At 56.8% G+C, this 14362-nt stretch overlaps 2 protein-coding genes across 2 annotated transcripts in view; one reads left to right on the top strand and one right to left on the bottom strand.

The window, feature by feature from the left end:
- Positions 1 to 127: 127 nt before the first annotated feature.
- ENH_00016320 (hypothetical protein, conserved) lies at positions 128 to 8602 on the bottom strand (the record flags this gene model as incomplete). Its single annotated transcript, XM_013584385.1, has 12 exons — positions 128 to 307; positions 437 to 515; positions 741 to 918; positions 1283 to 1422; positions 1638 to 2335; positions 3902 to 4342; positions 4539 to 4713; positions 4931 to 5012; positions 5244 to 5810; positions 6699 to 6831; positions 7673 to 7764; positions 8167 to 8602. 12 exons carry the CDS (start codon positions 8600 to 8602, stop codon positions 128 to 130), a joined length of 3201 nt encoding a protein of 1066 aa, XP_013439839.1.
- Positions 8603 to 12379: 3777 nt separating this feature from the next.
- ENH_00016310 (AGC kinase, putative) overlaps positions 12380 to 14362 on the top strand; it is a gene marked incomplete at both ends in the record, with an annotated part of 6528 nt that continues 4545 nt past the window's right edge. The window contains 3 exons of the mRNA XM_013584384.1: positions 12380 to 13187; positions 13480 to 13802; positions 14093 to 14198. Of these exons, the coding sequence (XP_013439838.1) occupies positions 12380 to 13187; positions 13480 to 13802; positions 14093 to 14198 (1237 nt within the window). The remainder of the gene's footprint in view (positions 13188 to 13479; positions 13803 to 14092; positions 14199 to 14362) is intronic.

The raw sequence follows: 14362 nt of genomic DNA, 5'->3' as shown, positions 1-14362 counted from the left end.
AGCCCACGTCTGCAGTGTGTAGACCCGCTATTAGGGTTTAAACCTTGCAGCCGCGCAAGCCCCACCGGCCGCGCAGCGCCTCCCTCCCTCTGTCCAACACTAGGGTTTAGGGTTTAGGGTTTAGGGTTTAGGGTTTAGGGTTTAGGGTTTGACCTGTGACCCCCATGGCGAAGCCCACGTCCGCAGTCTTCAGCGCAGGCGCGTCGTTGGCCCCGTCGCCAGTCACTGCCACGACGGCCCCCAACTGCTGCAGCCCCAAAACGAGGGCGAACTTGTCTAGGGGCTGGGACCTGGCCAGGACCTCGAGCTGGGCGCAAACCCTAAACCCTAAACCCTAAACCCTAGCCCTTTGCTACAGTGTGTCCGTTCCTCGAAAATGTTGGCAATCCTATCTAGGGTTTGAAAACTTCCTTGGCGCAAACCCTAAACCCTAAACCCTAAACCCTAGACCGTAGGTATTGGGTTTCAGCGCTTGCGCGTTTAGCGGCGGCGCGCTGCTCTGTGCAGCGCTTTTACTGCAAGCCAAACCCTAAACCCTAAACCCTAAACCCTCGCACCTAATCCACAAACAGCGTTGAACCCCCAACTGTCGCAAACCCTAAACCCCAAATAAGCGTATCGATGCCAAACCCTAAACCCTAGCTCCCGCCTCGAAAACCCGGCGAAACCTCGCCACCTCAGCCGCCCCCCAGCCGCCCCCAAACCCCAAACCCTAAACCCTAAACCCTAAACCCTCGCACCGGGGGGCGATGGTTTTGAAAGCCTCCAAGTCCTTGACAACATCTTTTCTTTGCTTCTTTCCCTCCCGACGTTCTGCTGCTGCACTTGTGGGGCAGTCGCAAACCCTAGTGCAGCAAACGCTGCAGACAACTCGGCCCACGAGGCGGCTGAACTCCGCGCCCGTCATCGCCAGCCCGTCTGCGCAAACCCTAAACCCTAAACCCTAAACCCTAAACCCTAAACCCTAAACCCTCGGCAAACCCGCGGGCGGGCCTTCGCGCGGAAGCGCACACCGCGGCTCCGACCAAGGCGCGCAGCAAAACTGGGGAGCCCCAGAAACACTCCACCAACTCGCGAAAACTCTTGCTAGGGTTTAGGGTTTAGGGTTTAGGGTTTGTGGCGAGGGGGCTAGGGTTTGGTGCCTGTTTAGCCTCTAGCGCTAAACCCTCAGAAGCTGACGCAGCCCATGAAACGCCACCCGCCGGCCCAGCACCACCCACAGCCCACCCCCAAACCCTAAACCCTAAACCCTAAACCCTAAACCCTAAACCCTAAACCCTACCTTCTTCGGGATGGTATATGTTGCACTTGATGCCTATTTGCTTCGCAGTCTCCAAATTGTCCCCAGTAACCATCCGCACTTTAATTCCCGAGGCCTGGCAGGCCCTCACTGCAGCAGGGACTTCCTCCCTCACGGGGTCTCTGCAAACCCCAAACCCTAAACCCTAAACCCTAAACCCTAAACCCTAAACCCTAGGGCCGCAGCCCGAGGCCAGAGCAGCCAGACAGGGGCTTGAAGGGCTCCCAGTAGTTCGCAGGCGCGAGCTGGCTTCCCGCTGCCGCCAAACCCCAAACCCCAAACCCCAAACCCCAAACCCTAAACCCTAAACCCTAAACCCTAAACCCTCGCTGCGGACCTGATTCCAAGAATGGCGAGGCAAGTGAGGCCGGACTCGACTTGTTTGAAGGGAGGGTTTGGACTTATTTCTTTCCAAGAAGAGTCTTTTTTGTCTCCAAAGAAATCTTTATAAGCCACGCAAATTGTGCGGAGGGCCTGGCCAGCCATGGCCCCAATGACTTGCTGCTCCACTGCTGCTGCTGCTGCTGCTGAGAGGGGCACTACGCACAGGTCGGGGCACAGGTTCTCCCCGCTGCTGCTGCTGCTGCTGCTGCTGCTGCTGCTGCTGCTGAGGGGCGCCACTGCAGCAGCAAGGCCGGGGGGCACCACTATGTGGCTGCAGAGCCGCAGCACAGACTCTGCTGCTCCTTTTACATAAACTCGGTAAGCCCCGACTTCGGTGGGCTGGTTGGTGTTTGCTGCTGCTGCTGCTGCTGCTGCTACTGCTGCTGCTTCTGCTGCTGCTGCTGCGGGGTCTGCTGCCAGCCGGTTCCCGTTGCTGGCCGTGCTGCAGCGCCTGCTGTCTGTGCTGCTGCAGCTGCTGCGTCTGCTGCTGCGGCTGTCCCGCCTCTTCTTTCCCTTGGCCGCTGCTGCTTCGGGCCCCCGCTGCGGCAGCAGCAGCGGCAGCAGCTGCTGCTGCTGCTGCTGCTGCTGCTGCAGCGACACCACTGTCGTCATTATCTTGCGGTCGCTCGTAAAGGGCTCCCGGAAAACAGGCTACAGAAGCAGCAGCAAAGCAGCAGCAGCAAAAGGCTCTTAGGGGGAGAAGCAGCAGCAAAGCAGCAGCAGCAAAAGGCTAAAAGAGACAGAGGCAGCAGCAGAGCAGCAGCAGCAAAAGGCTGAAAAGGAGCAGCATAGAAGGCAAAAAGGAATAAAGCAGCACAGACAGCAGAAAAGACAGAAACAGCAGCAGCAAAGACAGCAGCAGCAGCAGCAGCAGCAACAGCAGCAGCAGCAGAAGCAGCAGACAAAAGGGAGCCAAGAGACGCAGAAGCAGCAGACAAAAGTGAAAAAGACAAAAACAAAAAACGAAAAAAAGACAAACAAAGACAAACGGTGGCAGGCAATAGCAAAATAGACAAAAAAGAGAAAAAAGAAAAAAAGAAAAAAGAAAAGATAAATAAAGAAAAAGAAAAAAGGAAAAAAAGAAAGAAAGAAAAAAGAAAAGATAATAAAGAACTGGGAAAAAAGGAAAAATGAAAAAGTGAAAAAAAGAGAGAGGGAAGAACAGGAGATGAAAAGAAACAAAAAGAGACAAGAAAATAAAAAAAAATAAAACAAGATAAAAACAAAAAGAAAAAGGAAAAATAAAACAAAATAAACAAAATAAAATAAAACAAAATAAAACAAACCAAACAAAATGAAACAAAGTGAACAAAATAAAACAAAAAGAAACAAAAAAGATTAAAAAAAAAAAGAAAATAAAAAGCAATTGGCAGCACTTGCGTGTGGGGCGCTGAGGTGTACATACACCCGAGCACTCACATCTCCGTACAGCAGCAGCTGCTTCTTTCTGAGGGTTTCAATTCCAAACCCTAAAAGAGCGACTAATTCTAGAAGAGCACATTCTGTGGGGCTTCCGACGTGGTGGGGGGTTTGTTCGTCTGCTGCTGCTGCTGCTGCTTCTTCCGCTGCTGCTGCTGCTGCTGCTGCTGTTGCTGCTGCTGCACCCGACCCGAAGCAGCAGCAAGAGGCCCCAAAACCCTTCCGCACTTCGCCAGGGGGCCCCCGGGGCCCCTCCGTCTCAGTGGAGAGACTTCCTGTGCTGTTCAACACTATGGCGGTGCACAGCAGCTGCAGCAGCAGCAGCAGCAGCAGCAGCAGCAGCAGCAGCAGCAGCAGCAGCAGCAGCAGCAGAACAAGTCAAACCGAGGCAAAGTACAAAAGGGGAAAGGGAGATGAAAGGACACAAACGGAGATAAAAGGAAACAAAAGGAGATTAGAAAGCAAAAAGAAATAAAAGGAAATAAAAAGAAAAAAAGAAAAACAAAAAGAAAAAGAAACAAAAAGAAGCAAAAAAAGATGGGTTTTAGAAGACTGGCTCAGGGCTAGCCGCGGCTCGAAGGAGAATAAACAAATTAATTAAACAAAAGAATAATAATTAAAATAAATAAATTGCAAAAAAGAATCAAAAAGATCAATTAGAACAAAATAAAAGAAAAAGAAAAGAAAAGAGATTCAGAAAACCCCCAAAGGCCAAAACAGTGAGGTCTACGTACACCCCAAGTGAGGTGCATGTACACCCGACTTTGAGGTGTACGTACACCCCAATTTGCGGCTCACGTTGGCCCAGTCGGCGTTTGAAAGGCCGCGGTCTAGGGGGACATCTCGGGAAACAATTTGGTGGTTTCCCGCTGCTGCTGCTGCTGCTGCTGGCGCTGCTTGCTGCACCATCATATCCCACGCGCTGTCCCCCCTGTTTGTAATAGTCACCAATTTAGGGTTTAGTTTGGGGGGCCCCCCATTGCCATTCCCCTCCTGGGGGCCCCCCAGCTTATCCCCACTCTTGGGGGCCCCCGCGGGGGTCCCGAGCAGCTGGGGGGCCCCCAGGGGCCCCCCCGGGGCTAGTAGCCAGGCAGAAGAGTCTCCAGGGGGGCCCCCTCTCCAAAGGGATTGGACTTCCATTTTATTTTTTGTCAAAGTCCCCGTTTTGTCGCTGCAGATTTCGTTGGCGCCTCCCATTGTTTCGCAGGCTGCGAGGCGTCGAACGTAGTTTTTGTCTTTCTGCGGCGCGCAAACCCTAAACCCTAAACCCTAAACCCTAAACCCCAAACCCTAGCCCGGCGCGCGGCGCGCAGCCGCGCGGCGGCTTCTCTGCCGCTGGCCGCGCGCAGCTGCTGCGCGCCCCGCGGCCAGCCGCGTGGTTTAGGGTTTAGGGTTTAGGGTTTAGGGTTTAGGGTTTAGGGTTTAGGGTTTGGACCAGCATGCGGCCGACGGAGTAGGCCAGGGAAATGGTGACGGCCAGCGGCAAACCCTCGGGAACTGCAACCACCACAATAGTAATTGCAACCACCAAAAACTCCAAGTGTTCTCTTCCGACGTTTCCCGCAGAGGGTCTTTCGCCGTGGGGGGTGAGTCCGTACAAAACCCAGAACCTGCGCAAACCCTAAACCCTAAACCCTAAACCCTAAACCCTAGACCCTAGCGCTGCGCGCTCCCGCCCTCGCGGGCCGCTGCTGCGCACGGCGCGCAGGCAGCAGCAGCGAGAGAGCTGCTGCTCGCTTCGCGAGCGATTTGAACGGTTTAGGGCTTAGGGTTTAGGGTTTAGGGTTTAGGGTTTAGGGTTTGGGGTTTGGGCCGGGGTTTACGCACTGAATGAGCAGCACGAGGAAGGTGACGCACGCAGCCATAAACCCTATGCGGCCGATGTCTCTCGCGAGGGCGTTAAGCTTGTCTGCCACCGCACGCACCCCAGTGAGGGTTTAGGGTTTAGGGTTTAGGGTTTAGGGTTTAGGGTTTAGGGTTTAGGGTTTGGAAGGGCCAAGGAGGCTGCGGGTTCCGACTTTGGGGTTCCGGGAAACCACGCTGCACGGCCCCGCGCGGTTTCCCCCGCGGCGGCCGCAGGCGCAGGCCCCAGGGCCAGGCGCGAGGGTTTAGGGTTTAGGGTTTAGGGTTTAGGGTTTACTCTGGAGAGGCGTGGGCTGGGCGTCGAAGGCCGTGAGGGAGTGGAAGAGCTGCCCCTGCTGGCTGCGGGGCCCCACAGCTATTACGAGGGCTGAGCAGCTGCCAGCAGTTGTTGTGCTGCCAGCAACAAGAACTGGCGAAGCCACCAAGTGGTGCTGCGAGCCCCCCCCAAACCCCACCTGCTGCTGCTGCTGCTGCTGCTGCTGCTGCTGCTGCTGCTGCTGCTGCTGCAGGTGCAGCTCTCCCCCGTCCTTGCCTCCCGGCGCCTCTCCCTCTCCCGCGCAGCCCCCCCCCCGCTGCTGCTGCTGCTGCTGCTGCTGCTGCTGCTGCTGCTTGCTGCGGAGCTTGGCGACTTGCTGCCAGCAAGCCTCCTCGCTGCGTTTGTCTATGGGCTCGCTCTCGCCAGTCATGCTGCTCTCATCCGCCCGGAAGTCCAAACCCTGCAGCAGCAAAGAGTCTGCGGGCACTTCGTCTCCAACTTCGAGTTTTATCACATCTCCAACCACCACGCTAAACACGGACACCTCCTGCTCCGCCCCGCCCCGCAACACCCGGCAGTTCTTGTCGTCTGCGCACAAACCACAAACCACAAACCCTAAACCCTAAACCCTAAACCCTAAACCCTCGGGAGGGACGCCGCCGGCGCTGGAAGTGGTGTGGCGTGGTGCGGTCTGGAGGGCGCTTTCGGCAGTGAGTGGTCGGGAAAACTAAACCCTTAACCCTAAACCCTAAACACTAAACCCTAAACCCTAAAGCCTGGGTCTAAACCCTAGTCCTGGAGTCTAAGCGTGACTTCCGGGGCTACGCACTAGACCCTGAACCCTAAACCCTAAACCCTAAACCCTGAAAACTAGCCCTGGAGCAACTCAGGCCAAAGCCGCCGCAGCAGCAGGGTGCAGCAGCAGCTAAAAGAATGCCCCCAGAGGCGCTCTTGAGGGCACTTTAGGGTTTTAATCTGATTTAAATTAAAATAAATATTATTTGCAATTTAAATAAATAAATAAATGCATTTTAGTTTATAAATATTATTTGCAATTTAAATAAATAAATAAATGCATTTTAGTTTCATATCTGCAGCAAAAAACTCATAAAGAATGCCTATTGCAGCGCCAATAGACGCCCAGTGTACATACACCCCAGCGGCTACCCGAGACCTAGAACCTGTGCTTCTGCTGCTCCTGCTGCTGTAGCCTCTGCTGCTGCTGCTGCTGCTGCTGCTGCTGCTGCTGCTGCGGCTACTGCTTTTGTTGCTACTGGGGCTGCTGCAATAGCTGCTGCTGCTTCAGGTGCTCTAGCTGCATGAGCTGCTGAGCTGCTGCTGTTCTTTTAGCTGCTGCTGCTGCTGCTGCTGCTGCTGCGCGAAGCGCTTGCGCGGCGTGCGTCAGTGGTTCAGCGCGGCTGCATGCAGCAGCAGCAGCAGCAGCAGCAGCAGCAGCAGCAGCAGCAGCAGCAGGACCTTTTAACTTGGCGAGTTTTCGAAATTGTTTTTCTTTAGCCCAGTCGTTCAAAGCCGTCACAGAAACCACCACCAAAACCGCCACCCAAATTGCAAAACCCTCCACCCACTCCACCTCCGGGTGCTCCCCTGTCTGCGCGCAGCAGCAACACCGCAACACGCTGCTGCTGCTGCTGCTGCTGCTGCTGCTGCTGCTGCTGCTGCTGCTGGTCAGTTGGAGCTGCTGCTGCTGCTGCTGCTGCTGCTGGTGCTCAGTTGGAGCTGCTGCTGCTGCTGCTGCTGCTGGTGCTCAGTTGGAGCTGCTGCTGCTGCTGCTGCTGCTACTGAGGTGGGACTGCTGCTGCTGCTGCTGCTTCTGCTACTGAGGTGGGACTGCTGCTGCTGCTGCTTAGGTGGGTGCCTGCTGTGGCTGCTATTGCTGCTAAGCGGGGTGCCTGCTGCGGCTGCTGCTGCTGCTAAGGTGGAACTGCTGTTGCTGCTGCTGCTGCTAAGGAGGGTGGCTGCTGTTGCTGCTGCGTTGTGCTGTGGCAGCTGCGGCTGCTGCGGCTGCTGCGGCGAGTCCCAAGCGAGACCCCAGAAGCTGCTGCTGGCAGAGGCTGCGAGCTGCAGCAGGAGTTTGCTGCTGCAGCAGCAAACTCCCGCAGCGAAAGCATGCCCTACGGGGCCCACGCAGCAGCTAGCAGAGCGGCAGCAGCAGCCAGCAAAGCAGCAGCAGCAGCAGATACGAAAGCAGCAGCAGAAGCAGGCGAACCAGCAGCAGCAGCAGCAGCAGCTAGCAAAGCAGCAGCAGCAGCCACGGAAGCAGCAGCAACTGGCCAGGCACGCAGAAGCAACAGCAACTGTTGCAGCCCGCATGCATGCAAATGCAGAAGTTCATTTTAATGTTTTATTTAATGTTAATGTTTATGTTAATGTTTTTTTAAATTTCAAATTGGGGCTTTTGCTGCTGCAGCAAATGCATGCAAAAAACCCACAGTGACTCCCAAAATGATCATCACCAGCCCCGCCACCATCAAAATCCGCAAAGTAAAGTCCGACGTCGCGTCCAGGCAGTGCCTCCAGAAGGCTGAGCAGCAGCAGCAGCAGCAGCAGCAGCAGCAGCAGCAGCAGCAGCAGCAGCAGCAGCAGCAGCTCGAGCAGAGCAGCAGCAGCAGCAGCAGCAGCAGCAGCAGCAGCAGCAGCAGCAGCAGCAGCAGCAGCAGCAGCAGCAGCAGCAAGGTCAGTTGAAGGGTAGTGGGGAGGGAAGGGGAAAGCGACGAAACGAGAAGGCAGACGCAGCAGCAGACAAAGCAGCAGACAGTGCAGCAAGTGGGACGGAAGCAGCTGCAGCAGCAGCAGCTGCTGCTGCTGCTGCCGGCGCTGCTGCAGACGCTATTTCCACTGCAGCAGCATCTGCTGCTGCTACCGCTGCTGCTGCTGCTGCACCTAGTGCCTCTTTACTGGAAACAAAAGGCGCTTGGAAGCTCACCTACGAGCTGCTCAGGAGTCACCCCAAAAGGGTTGTCGCTTGCTGCTGCTGCTGCTGCTGCTGCTGCATCTGGGGGCCCCTCCTGCGGCTCTTCTGCTGCTGCTTTGTAGTGGGCCCCGAAGTGCCTGAGGGCCCCCTTAAAGCCTGTGGCGGGGGCAGCCTGAGCTGCTGCTGCTTTCTTTTTTGCTGCTGCTGCTTCTGCTGCTGGAGACTCTGTTGCAGCAGCAGGAGAAAACCCCGTGCTGTCGTGAGACCTGTCTTCCGCAGAGACGTGGTGGGGAGGCACCACCTGCTGCTGCTGCTGCTGCTGCTGCTGCTGCTCTGGAGAGTCTTCTGAACTCCCTCTTGCGTCTGCTGCCTGGGCTTCCTGCGGGAATGCGGGGGCCACCTCGGGGGGCCCCCCGGGGGCCCCCTCTCCAGAAACCTGCTGCTGCATTCGGTAGCAGAACCTGCCTGTTGGTGGCCTTCTGCGGTGTACGTACACTGGAAAGGAGCTGCTGCTCAGCCGCCGCCGGAGCTGCCGGGGAGGCGAATGCTTTGCCGCTGCTGCTGCCGCTGCTGCTGCTGCTGCTGCTGCTGCTGGTTTTGCTGCTGACCTTTGTTGAGGCGCAGAGGCGGTTAATACCAGAGAAAGGGTCCGGAGGCCTCAGGCAGTGGCTACTGCTGCTGCTGCTTTCTCGGGTGAGCCATTTGGCAAACCCACCTGCGGGTTGCTGCCCGTGGGCCGGAAACACAGAACACTTTTGCTGCAAGTGCGAGACCCGCGGCTGCGCTGGCCAGCGAACTCAGTCGCAAAAAGAAAAAGACCTCTTGCTGCAGCAACTTGGCCCGGGAAGTGGAACTTTGCTGCTGCTGCTGCTACCGGAAGACCCGCCGCCGGGGAGGTGACCCTGGCGGAAAGCTGAACGAAATGCGGCGTTGGGGGGCGCGGCGCGGGTCTTTTCAGCTTCAAATTACTTTTTTAAAACCAGTTTTTTACCACATTTGCAATTCAAATTGGAAAGCTGAGGAGAAGAAGGCGCGGCGCGACGAATCGGCCCTCAGCTTCGCAGTTGAACGCGGCTATCGGCCCACCGAGGCAAGTGACCTGAAGCTTCGCCTCTTCTCCACAAGTCCAAACCTGCTTCCTTTCTTGAAATCAAACGAAAAAAAAGAAGTTAAGTCTTTTTTGAGCGAAGAGAGGCCAGGCGGGCTGCCTAGGGAGACGCATGCGGTGCCGTGTGCAGGTGCGGCGGCCAGCAGCAGCAGAGAGGAGCCTCCGCAGCAGCACAAGTCAACTATTTAGTTTCCGAGTTCCCCCAAGATTTTTTTTTCTTTTAAATTCCATTTTTGAAATATTTCTGCTTTTTTTCCGCTTTTCGCCCGGGAGGCGCCGCTGCCGCCGCGAGTGCAGGGGCTGCCGAGTGCGGACTTCGAGAAAGCAGACTCCGAAACAAGCCTTAACTATATTTTTTCAAGTCCTAAAAATGCGCAAATGTTTTAATTTATAAAAAAAAAACCCAAAAAAGAAAAAAAAACTTAAGTTCTGGCCTCAGTTGCTCACGGCTGCGCCGGAATTCAAGTTGCACCGTCGGCCGTGCTCGAGTTCGCCAGTGCAGAAAAGCCACTTGTTCTCTTTGCGCCGAACGATCCGAATAAAAAGTCCTGAAAATAATTTTAATTAAATAAAAAAAGTTTAAAAACATCAGAGCTGAAGCAGCACTGTTTAATTCGGCGGAAACTGGGGGCCCGGCTGCCTATTCAAGTTCCGATGCTGGCGCTGCAGCGAGGGTTTGCTGCAAGTCGGTGATGAACTCGAGTTGCTGCTGCTGCTGCGCCAAAAATTCAGATTTTTGCATTTAAAAAGAGCAGTGGCAGTTTAGAAAAGCAAAAGCTGAACATTAATCACTAAAGGCCTTCTCACTTCGCCCATTTTGGCTTCAAAGAAGCCCCGCTTGTGGTGAATGGCGTTTTCAAGTTCCCGCTGCCGACTCCGCTCTCGGTGCAGAAACACAGCCATATCGCTTTTAACTCCGTCAGGCAGTTTCGCCTCATCTGCCCCGCGGCCAAACACGTTTTGCAATTTCCAAACACACTTTTGCAATTTTGGCTAAGACCCTGCGGGGCTGGCGGCCTACCCAAGTGCACGTTGATGATGGGATAGGGCGGGGGAGTCTAAGAAATATAATTCTTTTTCAAATTCAACTTAAGTCGTCGGGAAAGTCCTACTTTGTCTCGGTCCAGCTTCGTGCGGCTCTGCGTGAAACGGTAGGGCTGCAGCGAGTGGGCGGAGCCCACGAGACAAAGAAAGCTGCCTGCCACCATTAATTTGCAAAATAAAACCATTTTGATGTTTAAAATGCAAAAAATGAATACTTTTTCCAGTTTTAAAGTGGGATCGTTGCGGATCTTGATGCGCGAGCTGCAGTTCATGCAGAGCTGACGATACACCCGGGGCTCAAGTTCAACTTGAATCTTGAATTTTCAGCACCGAGCTAAAAGTCACTATTCACTCAAAATCCCTTCTCAATTATGTTTTATTTTTGAAATTCTGACATCTAGAATGCCTTCTTTATGCATTTTTCAACTCTAGGAAAGATCTCGAAAGTGGCAGCGAAGTGGTTCCGCTGGGGGAATGCGGAAGCAAAGTTGCAAGCAGCAGCACTTCAGTTGCTGCTGATTCGCTCAGATCCGGCATCATTTAGCAATTAAAACACAATAAAGGGTTTTAATTTCAATTAGTGGAAAAGGTTTGCATGCATTTTGCTGAACTGCAGCAGCTGCTGCTCCCGCACAGCTGCTGGACAGACTCGACAGCAGCAACTCGCGCTGCATCTTGGCAGATCTACTTAGAACTAAGTCTGTTGAGCTCTCAGTCTTTTTATTTTGCATTTTGATTTGAAATAGTAAATGCTGCAGAGTGGTGAACTCTCAAAGATGAACTTCCCGCAAAGTCCAGAGGCAGCGCAGCGCCCCCCGCGGCTCCCGTCGCAGCCGCTGGCCTGCTGCTGCTGCTGCTGGGAAGCAGCAAGACAGCGAGAATTTGAAAAAAGGAATTTTGAATTATTTAAGAAGAGTTCTTTCGGAGGGCCTCCCCCTTGCAGTGGCTTGGCGAGGCGCGGGGCGTTTGGCCGTGTCCACTGCGTGTCACTTCTTTCTTTTCTTTTATCTTCTCAATTTGCAAAGCAAAAGAACTGCAGCAATTCAATGTTTGCTGCTGCTGCAGCAGCAGCAGCACTCCGTTGCTGCTGCCGACAGCCGCGCGGTCCTGCGGCGGCCAGCGGCGCGGCGGCGCTGCGGCCCTTCGCGCCCGGCCTTTCGCCAAAAAGCTGCAATTAAATTGCAAAAAAGTCCAAAACAATATTTAAAAAAGGTTGTTTAAGAGAAAAGAACCGCAAGAAGCTCGCCTGCTGCAGCAGCAGCAGCAGCAGCAGCAGCAGCAGCTTCCCCCCTGCCCTCGCGAGCGCCGGGGAGTCTCGACACTGCGATCTCGCCCGCTGCAGTGTCTGTACACCTCAGACTCGCCTTCAAACTGGGCTTTTTCCGCGGCCCAACTTCTTCGCATTTATTTCTTTTTGGCATTTTGGCTGCACTCTGCTGCCACCAGCCGCCAGCCCCAGCCAGCAGCGGCGCTCAGAGCCCGCTGCTGCTGCTGCTGCTGCTGCTGCTGCTGCTGCTGCTGCGCTGCAGCGCAGCAGCAGCCTGTGTTGCACCACTTTGCTTCTTCGCTTCTCCCGCTGCAGCTTCCAACTCCATTTTCCCGCTAAGACGGAGAAGGCCCCCACAGGGGCCCCCCTGCCCTCCCCGAGGCCTCCCAGCCAGCCACTTCTTGCAGTTGGGGGCCCCCGGGGCCCCCTTGGGTTTTTTTTTCAAGTTTTTTTGACCCTTTTCTGAATTCAGTTCAACTCCTGCTGCTGCGGGGCCCCCCGCCGCCCCAGCTGGCCCGGAAGGCTCCGCTTTCCCTGCATGCTGCTGCTGGGGGCCCCCCTGAGCAGCAAGCTGAGGGGCCCCCCCCTCCTGCAGCAGCCGCGGCCCCTCTGGGGGCCCCCTGCTTTCTGTGGGGCCCCCGGGTGTACGTACACCTCGCCCACCCCCACCGCCGGCTCCCCTTAGGCCCAGAAACACCTTTGGGGGCCTCACAGTGTCATTCTTTCCAAGTGCCCCAACAGCAGCAGCAGCAGCAGCAGCAGCAGCAGCCGCAGCAGCAGCAGCTGCTGCAGCCGCGACGGGGCAAATGAGGGGCCCCACAAACCAGGCCTCAGCGGGCGCAGTGAGCACCCGCGGCTGTCTGTACACCTCAGGAGCAGCAGCAGCAAATCAACAGCCGCTGCAGGCAGCAGCTTCGTCGCTTCAAACCCACGCTCGGCTGCCCATGGAGCCGCAGCAGCTGCAGCAGCAGCCGCAGCAGCTGCAGCAGCAGCAGCAGCAGCAGCAGCAGCAACAATGTCTGTACAGAGAAAGCGTGGTGCACGAAGCCAGCCGCAGCGTAGGAAGCAGCTACTGCGGTTTAAGCTGGACTTGCCAGGGGCCCCCATTGGCCCAGCAGCAGCAGCAGCAGCAGCAGCAGCAGCAGCAGCAGCAGCAGCAGCAGGACGCTGCTGCGGGTCGCCCCTTTATTAGTGGCGGCGCGCCTGCGCCTTCCGTGTCCGTCTCTCAGTTGCAGCTGCAGCAGCTGCTGTGGCACCAGCAGCAGCAGCGTCAGCAGCAGCAGCAGCAGCTGCCTGCTGCTGCTGCTGCATGCAGCCCCTTGGAAGCTACCTGCTTCCGCGCCGTGGGCAGGGGGCCCCAGTGGGGCCCCCTGGAGCGGGGGCCCCTGGGGCCCCTGCCAGCCCCTGCAGCAAGGGCCCCCCGCCCCAGTTTGAAGTGTGGGGGCCCCTTTGTGGGGCGCGAAGCAGCAGCAGCAGCAGCAGCAGCAGCAGCAAGCCGCGCGGTGTACGTACACACGGGTGTGGGGCCCCCCCTCAAGATTTGCTGCTCAGAGCCTTCGCAGGCCACCACAGGCTGGCTGCTTTCCCGCGTGCTGCAGCACTTGACAGAGGCCGGTGAGTTCTGCTGCTGCTGCTGCTGCTGCTGCTGTTGCTGCTGCTGCTGTTGCTGCTGCTGCTGTTGCTGCTGCTGCAGCTTGTTGGCGCCTCCGCAGCGAACTGGCTGCGAGTCTTTGCCCTTTCTTTGGTCTGCTGCTGTCTCCTTATCTGCTGCTGTCTCCTTATTTGCTGCTGTCTCCTTATTTGCTGCTGTCTCCTTATTTGCTGCTGGGCCTCATTTGCTTTTTGCTTCCTTGCTGCTGCTGCTCTTATCCTCCTTTCGTGTCTGCTGCCTCGGCTGCTGCTGCAGGGGAAGAGGAGGCGGCCTCCCGAGTGGTGGCGCTCGCCTGCTGCTCCCCCCGCAGCCGCAGCAGCAGCAGCAGCAGCAGCAGCAGCAGCAGCAGCAGCAGCGGCTTCTTGTCTCCTTGCAAGAGAGACTGGCTGGACGCGCTGCTGCAGGACGGAGACAGGCCGCTGGCGCTGCTGCCAGACGGGCTTGAGGTTTGCTGCTTCTATGCTTCTCCAAATGGGCAGGCGCTCCCTGCTGCTGCTGCTGCTGCTGCTGCAGCTCCTGCTGCTGCTGCTGCTGCAGCAGAGGGGGAGCCGCCGTACAGCAGTGGGCCTTCAGCACAAGTCCGGGAAGGGATCGAAAGTAGGCCGGGAGCGGCTGCTTCGCCCTCTGCTGCTGCTGCTGCTGCTGCTGCTGCTGCTGCTGCTGCTGCTGAGGCTTTGGGTGACCGTGGAGCTCATGATTCGCCGCAGCAGCAGCTGATTCTTTCGGATGCACACGCTGGAGGCGCAGCAGCAGCAGCAGCAGCAGCTGCTGCTGCTGCTGCTGCTTCTGCTGCAGCGGCAGCTGCTGCAGCAAGTTATCCCCTAGAAGTGCAGAGCGGAGACGCCTCGTTGGCTGCCTTTCCCCTCAGCGCTGGGCGGCTGCCGCTGCTGACGCGCAGCAGCAGCAGCACCACGAGCAGCACGCGCAGCAGCAGCAGCAGCAGCAGCAGCAGCAGCTGCAGCCAGCTGCCGCGCGTGCGGCTGCTGACAGCTTCTCCCTTCCCCACTTCCTCTCCCTTGGAGCCCCGCAGGCCGGCAAAGACAGCGGAGAGCAGCAGCAGCAAATTGGGGGCCCCCGAGGGGCCCCCCAGCCGCGCGGGCGCCCCGGGGGCCCCCGGGGGGCCCCCCGGGGGGCCGGG

The sequence above is a fragment of the Eimeria necatrix genome, genomic scaffold (assembly GCF_000499385.1).
Source record: "Eimeria necatrix Houghton genomic scaffold, Enh_scaff151, whole genome shotgun sequence".
Classification (NCBI taxonomy): Eukaryota; Apicomplexa; class Conoidasida; order Eucoccidiorida; family Eimeriidae; genus Eimeria; species Eimeria necatrix.
Note: the sequence above shows the minus strand (reverse complement) of the source record. Positions and strands in the feature narration are given on the sequence as shown.